The sequence below is a fragment of the Zonotrichia leucophrys genome, chromosome 8, assembly GCF_028769735.1.
Source record: "Zonotrichia leucophrys gambelii isolate GWCS_2022_RI chromosome 8, RI_Zleu_2.0, whole genome shotgun sequence".
NCBI lineage: Eukaryota > Metazoa > Chordata > Aves > Passeriformes > Passerellidae > Zonotrichia > Zonotrichia leucophrys.
The window spans coordinates 18,726,577-18,741,609 of record NC_088178.1 but is presented as its reverse complement, the minus strand read 5'-3'; the positions used below and the strand labels follow the sequence as shown (position 1 = coordinate 18,741,609).

At 38.7% G+C, this 15,033-nt stretch overlaps 1 protein-coding gene across 2 annotated transcripts in view; it reads right to left on the bottom strand.

Annotated features, from left to right (window-relative positions):
* LOC135451108 (vitellogenin-1-like) overlaps nt 1–11,683 on the bottom strand; it is a 43,998-nt gene extending 32,315 nt beyond the window's left edge. For both annotated transcript variants that reach the window (XM_064719997.1, XM_064719999.1), the window contains exons 1-9: nt 11,500–11,683; nt 10,079–10,099; nt 9,703–9,854; nt 7,020–7,271; nt 4,715–4,876; nt 3,868–4,019; nt 1,056–1,206; nt 799–956; nt 534–699 (exon numbers count right to left, since the gene is read on the bottom strand). In XM_064719997.1, coding sequence (XP_064576067.1) covers nt 534–699; nt 799–956; nt 1,056–1,206; nt 3,868–4,019; nt 4,715–4,876; nt 7,020–7,271; nt 9,703–9,854; nt 10,079–10,099; nt 11,500–11,512 — 1,227 coding nt within the window. In that variant the 5' untranslated portion in view covers nt 11,513–11,683. The remainder of the gene's footprint in view (nt 1–533; nt 700–798; nt 957–1,055; nt 1,207–3,867; nt 4,020–4,714; nt 4,877–7,019; nt 7,272–9,702; nt 9,855–10,078; nt 10,100–11,499) is intronic.
* Between the last annotated feature and the right edge of the window lie 3,350 nt (nt 11,684–15,033).

Genomic DNA, 15,033 nt, shown 5'->3' with positions numbered 1-15,033 from the left:
GTAGGCAGAGATAAATTCTTGCATCTGAGACTGGATTAAAGCCTGTGTATACAGAAAAAATTGCAAAAATAATTAGACTTCCTCCTACATGGCCTACACATTGACATAGTTTGCTTGGTTTTGACAGATCTTCTCAAATTCATAGCCATCCTTCTAGGACAATTAGGACAAATATGTGGATATAACAAATATGTATTTCTTGCTCCCTTGTCTTTGTAAACAGTCAGAGAGCTAATCTGATGTAACTATAAAGTACATTTGGAAAAAGAGAGACTAAAGCCACTGTTTGCAGCAATAACCTCTGTCCCTGTGGGGTATTTTAGTCTTTATTTCCCGTTTCGTTCCGGACTCATTTTCGCCCTTTTGGTTTGCATTCTCCTCCCCTTAAGACACACAGGAAACAAAGCCCTTTCAACCTCACTAGAGGATATAAAACCTTTGTAATTTCAAAGCCTTTGCTATCTTGTGAAATGAATAAATACAACAGATGCTAGAATCAGGAGGGTGGTTTGAGAGTGTTTAGAGAATCCCACCATTGCTTCCTCCATCACATCCTGAGTTGGAGGGCTGGAGTGCAGAGCCACAAGCACTGTTTGAGTCACTTCCCAGCTGGTGAGCTCCTGCCTTTCCATTTTGTGCCGCAGGAACCTGAGTGCTCGGTGACTGGCCACTGCAGGGATTATATCCAAAATGTGGCGCCTGCAATGGGAAAGGCAAGCAGCATTTTCCAAGTCTGCCTCTGAACACAGGGATCCCAGAGGGTCTCCACAGAAGCAGCACCACCTTTACTGCCTGTACCTGTAGGCTGGCCGACTGGAGAATCGCTTCCACACTGATTCGTAATTCTCCTCGTTTGCTGCACGGAAGAGCTGCAGGAGCTTGAGAGCTTTTGCTGGTGCATCACTGGGAAGCTGCTCAGAGGTGGCCTCTACTAATTCTTGGAGGCTTTCCTCTATCTGCAGAAAGATGAATATGCGTGTAGATCACATGCATTGTTTCCCACAAGCAGGGATTTAAATCTCCAACAAAGAATCTGTCCAGTTGCTGGGATTTACCTCATTTTCCACATCTTTTATTTTGAATAAGTGGACAGGAAGCTGAAGCAGCTCACTGCCAAACTGATACTGGAGAGATCCACGATTCTGGTACTCTTTTGATGGGACCTCTGCCTTCTGCTTCTGCACATCAGTCAAAACAAGTTTCTGCCTGGAATGGAGAATGCCAGGAAGAAAACATCACAAGATTCAGGTTACAAACGAAAAAAACCCCAACAAACAGTGATCCTGCTTCCCCGTACTGCAAAGCAGTTACAAAAGGTTTTGCTGTTGAGGGTATTTGCAGCCAGATGCATTTGGACATGCTGCTCAGAACCAGGCTCTGAGGAGGTGTGCACTTGCCCAACAGGGCTCAGAACAGAGCCAGCCTTTGCCTTCCTTTGGGAAAAACTGGGCTTGAGAATTTATGGAAGAAGAGGGAGGTGAGAGGTTGTGGCCTGAAGAATATCACAGGAAATACTTGCTGTGTCTTAAGGAGTAAAAGATGAACTCTAGACAAACACAGATGGGAAACTTGCTCAGAAATTACAATTTAATTTAAACATTTTAAGAAGTTCATAAAAGCTGTTATGTGTCTGTGTCTCTCCTGGAAGCTTCAAATGGAATTGAAAGTTTTTAGATACAATAAGAAATGCTACAATCTTTTTACTTGAACTATTACAATTCCCTCCCCTTTTTGTTTGGTAAGCTGAATATCCTGGAGACTACAAAAGAAGGTTCTCATGAAGCTTTAAATTAGATTTTAAAAGAAAAGGGCCACATAAATTCAGGATTAGTCTTTGGAAAAGTGCTCGACCTTTTGAAAACTTTTTAAGAATCAACAAACCTTCATCATTTGTTATTAAGAATAATTCCGATGAGAGACTGTCTTTGTAAATATTTGCTATCTTTTTACATTTTCAGCTAAAGAGATGCAGCTTATCCTACCAATTATGTTTAAAATGGGTCATTTAGGACACTATAATAAAGTTAGGTATTTGTACTGAACAACTGAAAACATTCCAAAAGCAATATTGCTGTACTACAGAGTCTCTCGAAATCTCTGTAGAAAATTGGTGTGTTTATTTTGGAATCTCTATGATCTTCTGTATCATTTCTATTCACTCCTTCCATATGGATTGCAGAGAACTGCTGCAGAAAAATAGCATATAACTGCTTTACAGACAAGCCACTGGAATTTGAATAGAAACTGCTACAGAATCAGTAGAGATTTTTTCTCTCTTGAAATTTTATACAATATTATTGAAAGGGCATTTGGGTCACAAAGTATAACATCAGGTACACTCAGGCACATTTAACTCCCCCTTTCAAATCTTGATGAATCTATTATGTCTCCATTTTCATTGTTTTGGGAAGAGATATATCTGCCTGGAATAGATGAGAAAATGCTGTATTCTGAAGAGAAGAGCAAATGAATGCTAAAGATAGGATTAAAATGGTGAAACAGTAGTGAAATCTCTCTTGGCCTTGAAAGGTGCTGCAAGAGTCTTATGCTGAGCAGGTCTGAAAGCTCAGCTCCAAGTGCCTTGATGGATTACTTTTTTTTAACAGAGAATGCATTGTGGAAATAACTTCTGAAGACTTGAGTGAGATAGTCACATCTTCCCAACTATCTTATATTTGTCCCCTTCAGCTGGGTAATGATAAAAATGCAGAGAAAATGGGAAAAGTAAAGGTACTACCCTTCAGAGAGCTGAGAAAGACCTTACTGAAGACAATCTCTACAGGCTGCACAAGGAGAGTGTAATGCACCATAAATCCATTGTCTGCAGACTAATGCAGACTCAAAAATCCCTATAATTTAATAAGAACTGCAGGTGTGTCTATCTACACCTCGATTGTGTAAGACATTAAAGCCACTTTCACTTCTTTTTGGTTTAGTTTTGTTTGGTTAGCCAAATGGAACAGGTTCATTATATACATGAAGTTAATCAGTCAGCTACTGACACAAAATTTCTGATGCTGCTGTTTCCAACAGATCCTTGCAGAAGCTAATGGAGCAATGAAGATTACAGCAGCTGTAGAGTGGGATCAAAGAACACCTTCTGCACTGTGACATTTATGCAAAAAGCCTCTCCCTTCAGTAGGGCACTCCTATTTACAGAGCCCATAATTAGAGTAAATTTAAATAACTGAAATTTTTTCCAATAAACGAATTTGATAGATGAAAAAAATTTCAAATAATGAAAGTTTGAGTGCTTGAGCTACGGACACAATTTCATAGAAAAATAGATTTGTGTTTTGCTCTAAATTTCTTTAAGAAATATGCAGAATGTGCTGTGAAAAAGCAAATGCATTTAACATGTCTTGTGCCCAATTGTTTTGCAATAAAACCCAATTTCCTATCAAGAAACAGTTTTGGTGGGAGATTTGCAAGCTGGCCATGGTATTTAGGAATCCAAAGTCCTATCTAGGTTTTTTGTGAACTAGTCTCCAAGGATCTCTTACTGCATTATTATTTTCCAGGGAACTCTTTTTCCTGAGTAATTGTCTTTCAGAGTATTTTGCTTCAAATATATTAGTCCACAATTTCTCAGATGGAATTACATTTGTTTTGGCTTTTATGGCATAAATCAAATATCCCTGAGAAATAAAATAGTCAAGTCCTGCCAAGTTTAGCTAACAAAATTTGGATAGGGATGTGCATGTTTCAGATTTACAACTAACAGTGACGGTTGTTTTTATGAGCTGTTTGGGATTTTATGTAATTAAGTACTGGCAAACAATAGGCTGTGGAAGTAAAGGATTTATTTCTCTTATAGACCTTCGCTCAGGTTACTGGGTTGCTGAATTAAAGCAATATGTACAGTACCTTGCTTCTACAATAGCATTTCCTCCTGTTATCTCGTTGAAGGGGGAAAACTGGTGAATTTCCTCAACATCAGCTTGTGTAATTACAGCTTCACTACGTGAATATTTAATTTTGTAATTGTAAGTAGCAGTTGCACGAGAATTCTTGTTCCTCTTTATAATACAAAAAAAAAAAAAAAAAAAAGAAAGAAACAAAGAAAATAAAAAGTCATTGAACTTTGAAATTCTGTAACTAGAAGCTATTACATCACCCACTTCAACTCATTTGTTTTCCAGGGCTGTTTTGTTCATTGGCCATAAGAGCAATCACTGTGAATTCTGTGCACTCACTTCCATGGGAGAGGTCAGGCACGCTGCCTGTCTCCATTACTTTTACTGCTAAGAAGTGTTAGCTGCTTTTTCCTTTTCCCAAATCTAAGTAATTGGTCATTCCCTCGAGAAGCAGACACATTTTTCTGAGGAGAGCAGCTGCATAAACCACTCTATTTCAAAGACAGGATTATAATAAAGTTCAGCAGTACCTGTCTTGAATAGCAGAAAATGGACATCGTGACTATTTTTTTTTACTCAACAGAATAGGTGAACTAACTCATGCTGATAATTAATGGTTTCCAAGCCAGCTAGCTTGAGCTAGCTCAAGTGTGCTTGCAGTACATTACAGTGGGCAGCCCAGACCTCTGCTTCTCTGTGGCATCATTTTCATACAGAAAGAAAATATTGACAACTGGATACAGCAGATCTGATTTTCCTCTCATTTTTAGTATTTAAAATTAAGAGATTTTGTGGATATCAAATGGTGTTCTGCATAAGAATTTAAAATACTTATACACAATACCACTCTGATTTACCTGCTGGCAGGTCTTGCATGGATGAGTGTATGCTGATCCTGTGACAATTTGAACTTTCTCTTCACAGCTGTCCAGGTCCTTGGATTTGCCCACGTAGGCTACGCTTGCTCTCTTGTTTTCCTGGATTGTATATGTTGTGTTACAAATACCTCCAATCCCAGCCTGGCAAAAATGAGAACAGAGAAGGTCACTATTATGCAAAGCTTTACCTCACCTCATGAAATTTCCTGTTAAATTCTGCATTTTCAAAATTACTAATGGAAGTGAATGCTTTATTTTTCCTTATATTCTTCAGAAGCAAAATTGCAATGATCATTACTTTCTTCTCTTTTTCACAAGTATCATTTCCAGTAAGCCAAATCAGAGTTACACTGAGAGAACCAAATCTCCCAAAAGTTTCACTCAGAGCCTCAGGAAACGGGAGTAATAATTTTCAGCTAGAGCTGTTGATTATGAAATATATTTTGAGAAAATATTAATAAAAAAGTGTCAAAATAATTTGATCAGTCAGAATGAAATCTTAACAGTAAAGTATTTCAAGGTTGGAGATGGCATTCTGCCCTCAAAACATGCTTTTACAGAGAGCTTACAAATGCCTATGGAGCAGGCCTTGCAGTATCAGGTGATCTGTCACAATATGACCAGCAATAATTAAAAAAAATTTCAGGATAAGAGTTTTGATTGTGGGTCTTCTTGAGCTCTTCAATAATATTTTGAGCATTTACATTTATAAGAGCTTTTAAGTCTCCACAGTCAGTGAGATTTTTGTAGAGGAAAAATGCTTGATTGCATTTCAGGAGGAAGAGTTATTTTCCTGATTTTTTTATTATTGTTATTTATAGCATAGCTAGTGCTGAAACCAGCTCTGGGCTATGTGAGAGCAGAGAAATGCTCACGTGGTGTTTAGGAAGGAAGATGTACCCACTTCATCTTCAGCTTAACAGAATCCCCTGAGACACTGTGTCTTTGGTAAAGGTTAGAAATAGGAATTGCCCAAGATTTCTGGAAGCCTTGCACTCTGCAAATACAGGTGTGGGTCTCTGCACTCTGCAAGGTATGGTAGAGACATTCAGACTTTAAATGGGAGAATCCAACCCAGAGAGTTCAGTGGGATGGAGCAGACTCCTGCCCAGCTGAGCTTCACATGAGCTGCACTGTGTGCAGTTTATGGCCAGCTCAGACACCCTGAACCCACAGGATGGGATGTACACCTTCCCAGGTTAGTCCTTTAAACCTCTCTGCACCTCAGATTTTGGGACTAATAATGTTTATCTTGCTTTGCAGAGTGACTCAAGATTGTCAAGCATGGGTGCCAAAGCTCATTAATCAGTTGCTGTCTGAGAGAAGCAAAGAAAACTTGGAAATTATTCCAGAAGGTGAAGTCACATGTATTGCCTAGCGGTGAGAGTAGAACATATTGCTAACCGAATTAGAAAGAATTAAGATGTGAAACTTGATACGAGAAAATAGTGTTGCAGAATATCCAACACTACCACACGGATTTTTAGTGCAGCAAATAGTGTGCAAAAAATTAAATCATCTAACTTCTTTCCCAGAAACAACTCTACTTATGTAAAAATAAATTAAAAAAAAATAGAGTTACTCTTGTCTATAGTTCCAATAAAAATAACATGAAAGTATAATAATTTCAAGGTTTTTGCCAATCTCTGAATTGAATGTAGTCTAATCAATGTAAATATGGTTTCACAAAAACTAAACACATTGCAATTTTTGTGGTGAATAGTAATATCAGATGATTGACCTTGACTAATATATTAAAACTTGAAAAACAGTGGAAATTTCAACAGAACATCTACTGAAACTGTCAAAGCTGTTATGGTAATGTTATGACATATATACTATTTTCTTCCTAAAAGAGGAGCTAGAATAGATTAAAGTATATACGATTGGTAGAAAAAGTCAAATTACTGTTATTTTGACTTTAATATGAAACTGTATTTTCAAGCATGTTTTATACAGTGTTCCCATTTTATGTAGGCTTCATCTTTCACAGTTTACTTTCTCTGGAATCACAAGCCAGATTTTCCAAGAGTTTAATTCTGCAAGTGTATTTTCTGAAATACTTTCATCAACCAGTTTAAAAATATGTTCTTCTGTTGTTCTGTTTAAATATATCTCCACCAAATATTTTCCCATATGAAACTTAATTATGATGTCCCAAGCTTAGGTCTTTCTTATAAGTGAATTTTATGTCAAGGATGAATACGGAAAATGCAGTAGAAGACTCTGAAGTGAAAGTTTATTTATTTACAAAGGCACCACAATGGCCAAACCCAAAACTCACCTCCTGCAGACTGTATGAATTCTGCGCCTTCTTTAAGCTCAGCTCCAGCACGTTCACAATCCCTCTGTAGATGTTCAGCCCATCATCCGAGACAGAATCAGGAGCCATAATGTTCCCAACGTGGCCATTGCTGTACTCAAACTTGATGGGGCTGCTGAGCTGCCCAGTGAGGACCTGGGTCAGTTTCAGGGACCGCGAGAACGAGCTCTCGGGCCAGGCCCCGTTGTACTCTGCGGCTTCGATCGAGTGAATCTGGAACAAAGGGGGAATGAAACTCCTCTTTCAGTTTTTTCCCCCCAGTTAACTTTTTTTCAATGCACGCAAGCATCTAGAGCTTCAATCACATCAAAAATAAGCTTTTAAATAACGCAAAGCTTCTTCAAAGGCGAAACTTAAAAGTTGTCGTTTAGCATAACCAGTGTTGATACACACATTTCTGTATATAAAGTGAAAGAGAGCACTGCAAATGGCTGATATTTCCACAGCCACTGCACTCTGTTCTGTTTCACAGACAATCCATATTGCCAAAGGTTGACTTGTGCAAAGAAATGAGCCAGAGAAGAGCCACATGCAGCAGGTTGCTACGTGAAAGTAGTGTGGAAGAACTGCAGGAAATTGCAGGAGAAAGTTAATGTTGCATAAAGCATCATTAACTCCTGTTGTGACCTCTGTCATTTCCCTCACTGGGGTCACAGAGCGCAGGCAGCAATCTGAAACTAATAAGCACATGGCCTCTAGGCCAGCCAGACATGCAGAATTAGTCTGAGCAGTGGACAGCAGGTTACAGAAATTGTCCTTCCCTACACGTTTTGCCGTGGAACCAAAGGCTGAGGCACTGGCTCCAGCCCCACTCTGCACTTCACACTCCAGCCTCAACACAGGGCACATCCAAACAAGTAGAAACTTGTGCTAAACTATACATAACTTGAAAAATTCCTACCCCAGAGAATGGGCATGTTTAGCTTAGTTTCTCAGAGGACCCTTCCCTTCTATATATTTTGACAACTTAAAGAGACTTTTCTCTGACACCTCAGGCTGGTGATGTGGCGCAAGACACGGATTAATTTCTCAAAAAGCCACACAAACTAAATCCTCATGCAGCAAATCACTGGAGACTGCACTTTCATATTTATTTTTGTTATTGTTGGTGGAGATCACTGCCAGCCCCAGTAACTGAAGCTTACAGGGAAGGCTGTTAGAGAGTAAATCCCTCATGCTGCCTCTTGGACATGCTTCTGGCATATTGCACACAGGCAGGTTTGGGACTGCTCTGCAGGGTCAGGGCGAGGTAGTTTTCCCCAGCCCTTGGGGCCCAGGCAGGACTTAGGCTGTCTGCTTGGTTTTGAACACAGCTGGCAATTCTTACTTGTTGGTTTGTGATGAAAAAATTGTCAGCTGGAAACTGCCCAGGGAGCACAGCTTTTTGTTTGGGCTGAATGTGAACTAGTAGGCTGCAGATGAAAGTTTAATTCCCTGAACCATCCCTCCAAACTGTCTAATTTAAATATAACAGCAGCAAAATAAACTTTTCCCAGAGAAGAAGGGAATAAATGTACTATTTCCTTTAGCTTAGAACTTGCCCAAAAAGTTATGTTTATTTTCCTCTTCTCCTTTCCTTGCCTGAAATTATTTCTGAAATGGAAACTTTTCAAAAATGCAGTAATACCAGTGAAATTATGTTAGAAAGTTTTAGAGAACAGGAATCAATTTTTGGTGAAGACTCACCCTGGCACACCAAGAGCCATTTAGGCAGGAATGAAGGAGGATCTGGGATAAGGACAAGACTTCTCCTGCCTCTTTTCTGGTAGGGAAGCTTTCTACTCACCACTCCAGATGTGTGACTCTTATTTCCTTGGCTTTTTTTTGTTTTGTAGTCCATCCCCTTACAAATGTCATGGGAAAGCAATATTTCCCATCTAGATCTGTTATAATTTAAACTTACAAAAATACCAAATAACAGCAGGCTAATTCAGGGTGGAAGGCTACAACATTTACTAGACAGCCACCAGTCTTTTTGACCTAAAGTTTTCAATATGCCAAATTAAAGATTTTAAAATAACATTTTTCTTCCCTGCATGCACAAGGTTAAGTGAAGTTTGTGTAAAGAAATTGAGGTGTGCATTTCTCTACAATCATTATAAGCACGTATAGGCTTCTGTTAAAGACAAAAGTGTATTTCATATAATCAAAACCCTCAGTAATTACTCAGCAAGCAGTAAAAACATACAATTGAGGATGACAAAGAATGTCACTCAGGACCCTTCAGAAAAAAGAAGGATGACATTAATTATGCTAAATATTGAATCACATGCAACTACTGTTGCATGTTTTATTGCCTTTTGTCTGATGGTTATGAAATCAGTTGATTAAATAATCTTATGTTGTACAGTTTGAAACAATTGGATTGATCTAGTAATAAATAATTGTGCATTTCAAATTACATTCCATTGTTTCCCTGACCACAAAGCAGAAGAAATCCTTCAAGCCCAAGGCTGGCTTGAGCTGAGATTTACCTTGCAAAGTGCAAATAGAATTTAGGGCACTGTATAAAAAATAACAGTGTTAGTTACATTATCCCTGAGTAAGCACAACACACGAGGAAAGCTAAAAGCTTCACAAAAGCTTAAAAAAGAAGCTAAGTATGATGAGAATTTTACCTTTCATATTGAACATATTTTCTTACCCTAATGAGACAAAGTTTTGGCCCAATACCACTAATTTCCACTTTACTTTTTATTCTTATTCCAGCTCTTGCAAGTCCTTTCTCTGGAAGTCCACTGAGAAGTGTGGTTTCATAATCAAATGTATAAACCTTGTTTTCACTGAAATCGGGTTCTGCAAAGAAATGGTTTCCATAAAATACTATACACAAGGTACAGAACATATTAAAGTACCTGCATTAGAATGTTTGGAACAAAAAAAGACAAATTTGTTCATTTTGCATTGCACCTGAACTAAATCAGCTGTTGTAAAGCTATATTAAACATTGATACACTTTTCAGATTCTATTTTTAATTTCACTCATTATAATTATATTAGTTGATAGGAAAATTACTTACGGTAATTAAGATGCTGGCTCCCTGAAAGAGAAGAAAAAATAGAGGAATAAAATGACAAAGAAAAAAAACAACCCTAAAAGGTGAATGTACTGTAGTATAAAAGGCTATATCTCATCTTGCACATATAGCATAACCCTTTCTAATTAACTTTACTTCCATTTCAGCACCAGCCAAATACCCTTTTTTTCTTTAAACAACAAAAGAAGTAATGAAATATTTTTTCTACAACATGTTAAAGTTTACGTCTGCCAGTGGACTATATTTAGGTTCTGAAACCTTTTCCTGAATATACAATTTTAAATTGATCAAAGCACATAGGTTAGATACTTACCCACCAGGGTTAAAACCAGGGCTAATATCAAGCCCCTCATGATGGGGATAGAGTAAAGGTGAATGTGATGGGTTTCTCTTTTATAAAGGCATGTGATATCACATGTTTCTTTTGGCACGTTAGTTTGACAAATAAGTGCATTCTAGAATGCATATTGATCAATCAAAAAATAAACATTTCTGTGGCCAAGAATGCTGACAACTTCAAATCCCCTCATGAGTTCAGCTACCTTACTTTCTATATAATTCACCCTGTTAGTGAACCTTTTGAAATTCAGCAGGACACCTTAGCAGCTATATGCTGGAAAAGATTTAATTTTAAAAATATCCTGCTTTCTATTTTCCTCAATTTCTCTACATTTTATTTATACAGTAAAAACCCCACTAAAATTTAAATTATCCAAATATAGTTCCTCCATCATAACTGAAATAATTTAGCTTTCTTCTGGTCATGTCTTCTATCTCCTGATATTTTATTCTTCATAAGGGTCACTGCTTTGGAGATAAACCTTGCTCACACTGAAACTCTCCCTTTAGAGGAGAATTTGTGGTTGATTTCAGAGATTTAGGCTCGAGACACCTTACAGCTCATGGGCATGCACCTTTCTGTGGTGTTTACCATATCTTGCTTCCCACACCTGGAAAGACAAAACTTGTCAGTATGACCATCACATTAGCCTGTGGTTAACAGCGAAAGTTTATACTAAGAAAACAGGAGGGAAATTATTCTCTTTGTTTAGAAGAAGAATCTAATAAGAAGTGAGTCAAATTTCCAGAGGACCTCAGTGAGTTGGGACCATTGGGAACTTCTCAGTAGGTTCTCATGAGGCTTTTTCTGCTATCCCACTTGGGGAAACATATCCAGAATTTCCCTCTTGCAGCAATAACATTTAGATCAATCCTTAGCAAAACCATGTCAGGAGGGAGTTTGCTCCCTAACTTCAATTATATGTATTTTTTTGCAAGTGTTTAACATTTACTTTGAATTTAAACTTGTCTTTTGTTCAAATGATAAATTAAATATCAGGTAAAAACCCACCTGCATACAAAGGTTACTGAGGGGGCAGGAAGGAGAGCTCAGGAATGTCTACCTGGTATTTCCATGAGGCTGTGGGAGGTGCAGCACAGCAAACACTACACTGAGTCAGGCAGCCAGACTTTATCCTCCAGGAGGGGAACAAGGATTTCTCTGCTGGTGCTGTCCATCAGGGAGGAGAAGGGTGAAACCTAAACCCAGGTCCTGAGGTCTTCTCCTTCAGGCCTGGAGAGACATTTACTGCAGGCCCTATCAAACAGGACTTTACATTATTGCTTCATTTACTTGGAGTAATGCCACCTGACCGAGGAATAGTGAAGTTCATTATTGTGGTGCCAGGGCACCTGGGCTGGAGTCAGGGATGCAGTTTCACCGTCCCTCTACCCCATCATTGCTCCACCAGGAGTCAAAGGAGGGCTTCTTCACTACCAAGACCTCCTGAAATCTTGAGGATTTTAGTATCTCAGCTTTCCTTCATGAAGGGAGTGGTACAGAATTGTCTGGGTACTCAGACCTTCCCTGAAATGAAATCCCTCTAGTAAAATGTTTAAGTATATAGTAGACATATGAACCATTAAAAGAGATTAATAATTGTGTTATGGTTCAGTGTGAGCTCAGGTGGTGAAAAATTAAGTGTACACAGATTTTCCTTGATGTTTTCCCCTAAGGTTCTAAGTCCTGTGAGCTATGACAAGATGCACCATGTTTGTGAGCCCTGTGAAATTCAGCAGCACACCTTGGTGCTGTGAGATGTAGTCAGAAACATCCTTACAAACAGCTACATATTTTGCAGCCAGCATGGAAGTAAATGCACAGCAGCAAAGTAATACTGTAAGTGATAACATGCAAAACTCCTGCTCCTCTCACCCTGCTCATCACTGCCACAGCTTGACCTCTGCAGTAATACTGTGCTATCATATTGAGCTCAACTAGCTCCATTCCATAGGGCAGAATGTATAAGATAAAGTACACAACGGTGTGAGAAAGAATATTTATTTAAACATCATTATTAATAGCTCATTGAAATACTGTGTGAGGGACACATACATAATAAAACAGAACTTCAGCATTTTTCAAGTTTAATAAAACGTTTTATATTTAAGGTGTAACATGAATAAATTTGTTCTAAATGGATAGTGAATATACTGCATTTCTTTTTTCTAATGAAGCACACTGAATCTAAGCTTACAATCACCATGTGGACACCTGATTGCAAAAATAACAACTATAATAATTAAGATGGTGCAGGCTGCCATTTTCTCTTCATTTGCAGCATGTACTCTCTCTTTTTAATAACTCCTCTCTACCCAGGCTTGTTTCCTTGGGGGAGAAAAGAAAGTGATCTCAGAATTGTTGTACCCATTATTACTTTAAAGGAGCTACAGAATAAATGAAGTAAGTAGAGAGGAGACACAGCTAGAGTTTGAGGGTCACAGCACTGAGCTCTAATCCTTTCTTCAAAGTAGACACACCATTCCAGCTAGTTCTGAGGGAATAAACAGGAGATCCATCACTTAAGGGAAATGGATATAAAAGGAGGAAAGGTAAGAGGTACACTTTTTAAAGGCAATACAATTTTTCTTAAACATTCAACAGGTCATGTTAGTGAGCAAGAAAATACATGAAAAATAAATAATCCACAGTCAAACAGGTCCTTCACAAACAATATCCAAGTGCCTAATTTAGTTGCAGAGGAAGGAAATTTAATGTGGGCAGAGGCTTTATACACAACCTGAATCTTTTCCTTTATTTCTTCTTTTAAGCATAAACCATGAAGAAAAGGGATTGTTAAAAAGCAATGGGAAATATCTTGGGATTTTTTTTCTTTTAAAGAAGAAAATATATGGTGTTGAGTGTTGCAGAGAATGTGATGGCTGTATTAGGAGTGCAGTAATAGGAGGTAGACTGCTTTGATTTTACAGGGCACTTGCGCCATAAATGAAACATGAATACAGCCTAATTAACCTGATTAGAGCTATTGCTTCTACACAGCAATTGTCTTTACATAACACATTCTGCTTGAGTAACAGAGTCTTATTATCTGCTGTTGTACTGCCATGGATAGCTCTGCACTCTCCTTGTTCTGTATTCACATTGCTGAATTATGGTGCAGTGATGCCATTTCCATCCTGCTAATGTATAGCCTAATGACAAAGCAGAGATTAGCCAAACTGCTCCCAAGCAACCACAGCAGGTTAAAATAGATATAACCAGTTGGCTAGGAGAAGAGATTTTTAGCCTTCAGTTTTCCTCATTTCAAAAGATTTTTAAAAGGAAGCTTCACACCTATTTCATATTTAACATTCAATCCCTGAGTTTTTTGCTCAAAACATTCAGCATTTGTAAGAGTGGCACAGCCTCCAAGATAATGTTTGATATTCTCTCCAGAGACATCATCTAATGAATGAGAATGTGTTCAAGGCTGGGCTAAATTGCCATATGCTTATTCTAGTACATTCACAAAGGTATTTTTTTCCATTAGATTGCTTTAAAAGGAGCTTTGGGTTTTTTGGGGTTTTTTTGACTGTTTTCCCATTTTGATGCTGGCACACCACCACTGGAGGGATAACTGTGGGCATTGGATCCAAAGTTTAAAAATTAAAACAGGTAGAAATGCTATTTATATGTTGCCTAGCTTCTGATGTATGCATGATTTGAAACATACTGTTGGTCTAGATTAATGGATTAGCTGTAGAATTTTATTTTGATAAAATTGCTTTTTGGTTTTTGCTACTAAGATAAAGACACATTTTTGGTGCATTTTGTGAAGTAGCTGTTGGGACAGTTCCTAAGGCCAAGTGTGCATTGCCTGTCATTTCCAGATAAAAGAATCAAAGTACAAAGAGGAGTGGGGAATCTAACTCTGACATCCTCAATCTGAAAACAGATTGTTTTGATACGACTTAGTTTTACTAAGAAGCTCAAAGGTGTTTATTTGTATTCAAATATGGAAACACATTCTGAAGCCTGACAGTCCACCACTGTGGCTACCATCATTGGCTCATCAGCCAGCATACAGATTCAGTGCCTTCAGGGTTTGCCCTCCCCTTTCAGGATATACTATTTCCCAAGTCATTCAGCAGGGTTAAATGTTAGACAGCTTGCATCTGAGGCTTGAGTCACATCATGTTTGAGGACTGGTGTTTGCTGTGTAACTCCATTGCACTAGAAGATAACTAATAAGTTTATCTTAACCCTTAGGCTTCATGGTCACAGGGTGGTTGGCTCCTGTGGGGTTGGTGCTGACAGGAAAGCAGGCAGCCCTGGAATTTAGCCGTGTCAGGAGTCCAGCTCAGTCGCTTTGGGGATGGAATGGTGATGGCACAGACGGGACACAGAGCTCTGAGCCCTGCAGCGCCCTGCTCAGCAGCCTGAGGGGCTGCCTGGGGCTGCATGCCTGGCTCCAAGTGCCATGGCTGGTAACTTACCCAGAGGGAAGTTGTCAGGTTTATTGTGGTGAACTGTGGCTGTAAAAAGTGTGAGCACTGCTCTAGGGAGGTGAGGAGAGTCCACACCACCCCTTGTGCCTCAGTATGAAAGCAGGAAGAGGGAGTTGGTTAAGCCAATTCAGCATCACAACCCTTTTTCA